The 8120-nt window shown below is 37.6% G+C and overlaps 1 protein-coding gene across 1 annotated transcript; it reads right to left on the bottom strand.

Moving 5' to 3' along the window:
• Positions 1–2321: 2321 nt before the first annotated feature.
• Positions 2322–7903, bottom strand: LOC140236599 (uncharacterized). Its single transcript, XM_072316522.1, has 2 exons — positions 7833–7903; positions 2322–3154 (listed from the first exon to the last, which is right to left on the bottom strand). The coding sequence occupies exon 2, from the start codon at positions 3054–3056 to the stop codon at positions 2322–2324; it is 735 nt and encodes a 244-aa protein (XP_072172623.1). The 5' UTR covers positions 3057–3154; positions 7833–7903.
• Positions 7904–8120: the final 217 nt, after the last annotated feature.

Below are 8120 nucleotides of genomic sequence, written 5' to 3'. Positions count from 1 at the left end.
GACAATCAGCAGTCTACTATTAACAGTTCTTAAAACAATATTTATCAAGAGATTTGTTGAATTAACTGAAACACAAGTTCAATACCAACTTCCTCTAGAAATGGACAATATGGTGTGTCTGATGTAAATAATTCCCCAATCACAAGGGGCAGATTAGATTAATTAAAAGCACCTGTTAAAATCTGAATAGACTGATTTGAGCACCAAAGACTATACTCTGCCACACCAAATCAGAGTGTGGTATATATCAAACAAAGAGCTACAAAACAAGGATTTATTGATCGGTGGTCAGCTAAATCAAGGTTTGCGGCACAAAATTAAACAAAACATACTACAACCACATGAGATCTTTTTTTTTTTTTTTTTGGTTCAATACATTCTGGTGAATAAAAATGAAAAGACAAACATTTAGAGGCATTTTACCATATAAAAACACAAATGTGTTCAAAGATGCATAATTAGCTCACATAGATTGAATTGGGCGAGGTGAAGTGTAATCATGAAACATAAATCAACATGTTAACACACATCAATTACCACAACCAGTGCACAAATGCAAGATGTACACTGGTTTGTCAAACACTACTCATGTGAATCAAAAGAAAACCCTTACACAGAAGGCACACACATTAACCAGCCGACAAATAAACATGGCGACGAGGCATGACTCAATGCAATACAGAGAAACTACATACACGTACAATATGTATAAGCACACCACATTACCTTTTGTTCTGGAGTTCTGCTTTGTTCAAATGTGAAAAGAAAAAAAAAATCAAAACCTTTCATGGAGTAAACCTCTGATTTTTGCAAGCCTGCAGACATGATTGAGTTAACATGAAAGCAATCATGCCAAAGAGTGCAGTAGGAACTGAAACACACATAATATTTATCCATAAGATCTCAGTTTGGTTTGGTTACTTCATCTGATGGTTCTCAAGTTAACATACATTGTTTGTAGGGCTCTTCATATTATGTAATTATAGTACAAAACATTACATTTCTAAGGAATTACCATGATATTGTTATCATGATATCACACACACCACAACGTGATAGTGTGCACATGCTGTTTCCAAACATGTTTCCAAGATGTTTGAAAGATTTACGATGAAAAAGGAACTTTTTCTTGGTCAATACTTGACATGATTTGACTTGATGTGACTTATTATTTTGATCTATGCAAGTCTGGTCCATTTGATATGAGCACAGTAAGACACCATTCATCTAAATCTGCATCACTTACCTACATGTGCAAGCATTCTGTTTTTTAAATTAATTAAGTTATTAGTTGTTTAGATATTTATCCATTCATTTTTGCCACCATTAAAAAAAAAAACAATTTTCAACAGAATACATTTTAACTGGGATGCTACTTCATTCTAACTTCAACCAATATGAACTGATGAATGTAACAGGAAGAGTATTAGTTTTTCAACATTTTCATTCCAAAAAACAGATGTTGCGATCACTGCAGGCCTAAAAAAATGATAAAATCTTAAAAATGTGGTTTGCGGGGCAAAAACTCTTATTACCCAAGCTGGTCTTCTCTAAAGCTACTGTTGCTGGCAAAAAACCGATATCATATTGTATTGTGAGTTGTGTCACACAGGTTATATATAACGGGGGTAGAAAGAGATTAAAACTTAATTTTCAAGTTTCTCACTATTCCAATGGAAATCATGCAAAGTCCTGACGTCTTTCAAATCATTCGTTCACTTTATTTGGTCAGCTGGCTTCATCTCTTGAATCACTGAACTTCATGCCCACAACACACAATGCAATTGACTGCAAGACACAGGAATACATTTTTCTTCACATATACACACACATTATGGAATTCTTCCACTCACATTTTATATTTTTGAATGTAATCAAGGATCTCAAGACAAGCTGTCCTGATTTTCCTAGTTTCAACAAAAAAACAATATCTCCAGAAACAGAGTCAACCTAGAAGTGACTGCAAGCACTTTTGGAGGCAGAGCGATTCTGCGGTTAACGCATATAAATATGTACAGGTACAAAGCAGCTGGCGAGAGTCTCTGATGAAGGTTAACCCATTGGGGACGAGTCCCGAGTATACCCGGGCAGGTGTCTATGGGAAATGCGTGTTGAAGCAAAATCAGTCCATCCTCAACGGGTTAAGATTCAGATTTGAATACAAATATCTTTGTCTCTTTAATCCACTGGTTGCTCACTTCAGAGTTAGTATCTCAAACAGGGCAAGGCAGGTCCCAAATCTCCTTTAGCTCAGTACTCAGTGGGTTAAATAGACAACTTTCAAAAAAGAAGAACCGCATTAGTCCAGTTGGATTTTGTACTCAGATGACAGTTTCCAAGTGAGATCGCATTGACTCAGGCGATGCAGGTGTCGAGGACAGTGCAAGTGTACTGGTATTTGTTGAATTGTTGACGTCATCAACATCATCCATTCTGGAGGCACGTTTGTGCCACGGTGAGGGATCCGAATCTGGTTCGCTCTTCACTTTGCTACACTTGGCCTTGCAGGGCGAGTCCGACTTGCGAACTTGCGACGAAGCGGCAGGCAGCGTGTGGTAGATGCCCTGCGCGGCACCTCCACCCAACAGCCCGCCCGACGTAGGCAACACTGTCGGACTGGGAACCACGGGCACAAGGTCCATTCTGGCCTTACAGGCGTGGGCTGTTAAAGGATTAATCAAGTCGGGCATGCTTCCCGTCAGACCACACGTACCCGAGTTGGGAAACAAGTGAGCTTTGGTGGGTTTGTCCGGCGACATCGGTGACGCCGGGGTGAAGTCCTCGCTAGAGCTACTGCCACTTCGCGAGCCTCCTATGCCGGACTCGCGGATTAGGGGATGCATCTCAATCGGGAAAGAGGGCTGCTGATGCGACTCCGTCGGCGCTACGTTGATCAGCTTGGCATGTTTCTGGCTGTCGCAGTCGGTATCGATGATAAGCGGCTGGAACTCAGTGGTGGTCGACAGGCGGTTGTTGCTGGAGTTTTGCTGCAGGTCGCTGCTCTCTCCCGCATCCAGACGAGTAGATTCGTGGACGGGATTCTCCTCGAAATCCATGCTGATGCCTTCATCGGCGATGACCTTTGGCGTACCAAAATCCGTGCTTTCTTCCGGGGCACTGAGCTCAGAGTTATATTTGACTGGTTCATATTGACCTGCAATAACCAAAAGATGTCAGAAGTACACCGATTAACAAAATGTCAAAGAATTCACGTTGAAATGATGGTTCGTTAACATTCTCATTCAGTTATTCCCTTGCACATGCATGCACATACATTTGTATATAATATGTTTATGTTTTGTTATTTGTTGCCAAGTTAATCCTTTGTTATGGCTATTCATTTTTATGAAGTCATCTCCACAGCAGAATTCAAATTAGAAAGCGTTCAATGTTAACACCAGCTTGTCATGTAAATTCCTGCAATAACTTTTATCACTCTGTTTACAGGATAGCTCATTCAATTCTTTTTTTTTTCCCATCTTTTCTGCTGCATACAATTTCCAAGTGACATGTTATTGCTGAGCATATTTTTGAGAGATATATAAACTCAGTTCTCCACATACATGTATTTTCTGGCCAGAGGATAATTACAGAAACAAAGAAAAGTCACTTGTTTCATTATATTACACATCTTCCCTGTGGAAATGACTTTTTGCAGTGTCAAATACTATCATTAAAAAAGGTCATTAGTTTTGAGCTCCAGCTTGACAATAGTTAATGTTTGACTAAAACATCCTATGGTTCTTCTTGAGTTCCCAAACACACATTTATCCACAGTTTGCTCTTCTTGAAACCATTCTTCATTATGGAAGAATGTCATAACTACACACAATAACAAAAATATATTAGTCTTAAAAAGTGATAAAAATCACTTGTACATTTCTACTCCTTAATGCTGTCTACCTCAACAGATATTAGGACATGGAGCAGTAATTATTATATGGGATACAATGTAAAGGCTGAGTGAGAACTACTGCAACATATAATGTACTCATTAGTGCACACACACAGACATCCATGTTTCACTGTTGCAGTCTCAAATAAAGAGTTTGACACACATAATATTATTTACATCTTCTTCACACACTGCAAGATTATAAAATATTTCTAAAATCTCAAGACTATAACTGATTTGTAACAAGCTTGCTTTACATTCACATTACTATGAGCATGTAAATAATCAGCAAGGACAATGTGTATGTTACATTTGAAAAAAAAAAAAACTAACAGGGTATACACATTCTGTCTTCTGCTTTGAAGGCAACAGAAATATCAAACTTCAAAAACTCTGAGTTTTAGTTTCTGAGTTTGTACTATTCATGCATAATTTAGCTGGCATACTGTACAACTAGAAATATTCAACTCATAAAAATTTCGTGAAATGGAAACTTTTTCATGGCATGAAACTTTCGCTATCAATACTGGCATTCAATGTATTGTGTAGACAAACACATACTCATACGCATTACTTCCATGAATCCTGGCTCCTCCTGAAATTTGGGAAGGTTTCATGCAGCCAACATTTCTGGTTTTACAGTATGCTCAAGCCTTCAAAGCATGGAATTGCATTTAAGGTGCAGTCACGGAGTGAAGTCTCATACTACTGTATGTACTCAGGTTACAAACTGAGCTTCTTGCTGAGAACATGTGTGAGTTCTTGCTTAATTTCTTGTGAAAACAAAAGCAAAAACACAAGCTCTACAAACTTAAGAGATTACAAAACAAAATAATGTTTTGAATCTGGTGGTAGCATAGGATTGATGAATTCTGCTCCTTTTCCTACAGATGTATAATTTTGACATCCATCTCAAAATAGTCACGGGGGGAAATACCGACATGCAAATACACATGCGAGGTTTCAGAAGAAAAACGGAGTACAATAAAAAAAGCTGTAGTGAAAGCATTGAGGTGAAGCTCTGTGCATTAGTCCCATCAACAAGTTCTGACATCACAAAAAGGTTTTGTGAAAATTAGTGTCATTTCTCATAATATATTTGGCTCTTTTCATGCGCAATTAATTAACTTAGTAGTGTGTGTCAGACTTCAGACAGTCATTCTTATCATCAAATTAAAGATACAACTTGGATCTTTACCTTTCTCAGTCATCTGTGACCGAAGGTTCTGCTTGTTTTTGCATTTTTCTAACCTCTCATATGTTTGGGATTGTTGTTGTTGTTTTTTCTTACAAGATCATGGAATGAATTTCTGGAACTCTTTCATCATCTGACCACTCACCAGCATTAGTTTTTGCCAGCAATTCATAGCAATCACTTGTAATCTGCTTAAACTGCTCTTTGCTTAATTTCATTGTACTACAAAATAGCAATCAGATGTCTTCAATTGGTAGCACCTTTCTTCATTCAATTCTGTAAATCAAACTGTAAGGCATACGTATGCTGAGCACAATTTGTCATATTTGGTCAACTACATTGTACTTATTGTACTTAATATTTAGTTGGTAGTGTAACCATATATGCTTATTAAACTCTTTGTTTATGAGCACAATACTACATGCAGTGCTTTTCTCTCACAATATCATTCACTCTACAATAAACTAAAAATTCATACGGAGGGAATTAATTAAAAAGCATGTGCAATTATGCCTTCTCATTCAAATCTGCCTGCTAATTACTGAATGAGAATTTTTTCTGTGAGACAGATGAGCTGTAAGTTATAAAATATGTTTAACTGTGGAAGAAATGACATAGCGAAAGTGTCTGTAATATGTAGAATTAAAGGTCAGTGTTGATCATTGCAATCACAATGGCATAATTCTTCGGGTGTGTGTTAGAGTAAACCCCTCCCCCCCCCCAAAAAAAAAAGACGAACATAAGACAAATACAGGTTACAGAAGTTACAAGAAAAACAAATATCTCAACAGTGCCACATATCTCACTTCTCTGTTAGTCATTGGGTCGTTGTGACAGACCAACTCAATCTATTGTTCCTAAAAGTTAGAGTGAACCCAAGACTTGTCTCTCTCTGTCTAACCCCCATTAAAAAAAATATACACAAAAAAAGAGAAGTAACAAAAACTGTAATACATAATAAAAGAATTAAAATACATGTACAACGTGTATATCAATAAGGCTTCCATAGGATACTGTAGCAGAATTTTATATACAAGTACTACACAATATATAAAATTTTGTATTCTCTATTACAGAATGCCATAAAGCAAAAAACTGACCCTCCAACATGTACATGTATTAATATGATGGAAACAGTCATGTGTGAGAGCGTGAAGATCAACTTTAAATAAGGCATGCATCAGTCACATCTTGCTATACATGCTGGGGATGGGTTTGAAATCAAAGAGAAATGGAGAGTTTCTCTGCATAACAAGTGCAAGGCACATGACCCATGTTAAATCACATGCATATACATTGATTGCTGGTTTTAAAGTGAAACTCAAATCGCATATTCAGGGTGACATAAATCAAACAAAAGAATAGAGAAAGTTTCATTTATATCAGACTACAGAATGAAATAACACACATACAAAGTAAACTGTAGCTTTAAAAGCAATATAGAAGTTTCTCATCATGTTTTCTTCCAACATTAATATTGTTCATATGAAATATGCAAATAAGATGGAATAATGATGTCATCTTTTTTTAAAGGACCCCATGGAAAGCAGCTGCACACCAATCCTCACTATTAAATATCCTACTTTGTACTTAATTTCAAAAGAACATTGTGGCTTGTGACTGTTCACTTTTACCTGATGCCTACAACACTCTGTTTATGTTTTACTGTTATGTTTGTTCTTAAATATTAAACAACATTCTAATGTGAAGTTTAACATGCAATTGAGTTTCACTTTTTTTTCAGAAGTCATGATAGGTTTTTTGCTCTTTTTTTTTTTTTTGGGGGGGGGGGATATCGTAGAAGGTGGCAGATAAAATCAGCAAGAATGTACCATAGTGTGCAAACAGTGTTGGAAATAGATCTTAATATACATGGTATCTAAATTTATCTAAATCAACACATCCTAATTCAAGAATACAACAAAAAATAAATGTAAAAATAGAATGTAAGATATAGTACTAGGTACCAACTGACATCTCTATATCTTTTTCTCTTTAGTAAATGAATTGCCACCTGCGGGGGAAAAAAATCCACTGATCAGTACTGATCAGAACTTAGCAATGAACTCACTAGCCATGGAGAGCCCCATGCAAAGTTAATGTGGATTCAAAAATCTTGTTGGGAAAATTGTCTCCCCCACAGTTTAAAATGCAAAAATGGCAGGGTACAGAATAGGCTACAATCCGTTGTACGACTCTATGTTCTGCAAGAAGGGAAAGAGTAAGGGATAAAACTCAGGAAGGGGCAAGCCCTTTAAGTGGCTTTCTAAGATGGTGAGTGGAAAAGAAGAAGAAAATCTATTCAGGAACATACATGTGGCATACTGAATAAGCTGTTATTTTTGCGAGGGTTTAATTTTCGCGAATTGCGCAAATTGCAGTTGGATGCATTAGGCTAATAGTGCATTTATGATAGTGTCGCTGTCAATTCACGAAAACAACCTCTCGCAATGTTTGTGACCTCCTCATTCGCAAAAAATATCTGTATGCGAAAATAACAGCTTATACAGTACCATAATCCTGTTGCAAGTGTGTAAAGTCTGGAAGGGGGGGGGGGGAAGGGGGGTGATGCAAGCATCTTCATGTGGTCAGTCACGGTCAGTGCTGGTGGGCCAGATACAAACTGAGAAGCAGGTAGCAAAGGATGCAAGAGTTGGCGGTTTAAAGCAAAGTGTCTGCAAGGGTGGGGAAACGGGGGGGGGCAGTCATGTGCTAGTAGCAGGAGATAAGAGACTTGGTTACCTTGCACAGTGTGAAATGCGCAATATATACAAGAAATGGCGCCTTCTATACACAAGAGTGCCCCATCAGGGGGTGTATGCAGGCAGTGCAACGGACGATTCCACTACAACTACTACAGCAAAGCCTGCGTGATAATATGAGAACAAGACAAACACATAGAGAAAAGAAGGCATAGCATGGGTAGTGTCTGTGTATGCATATGGCAGGCAAAGATTGTACTATGTGACATGCATCTAAAAGCCCTCTTTTTTTCCTCCTCAAAGAAATATATAACCATGTTCGTTACAT

Source organism: Diadema setosum, chromosome 13, assembly GCF_964275005.1.
Source record: "Diadema setosum chromosome 13, eeDiaSeto1, whole genome shotgun sequence".
Classification (NCBI taxonomy): Eukaryota; Metazoa; Echinodermata; class Echinoidea; order Diadematoida; family Diadematidae; genus Diadema; species Diadema setosum.
This window is presented reverse-complemented; position numbering and strand designations above follow the sequence as displayed.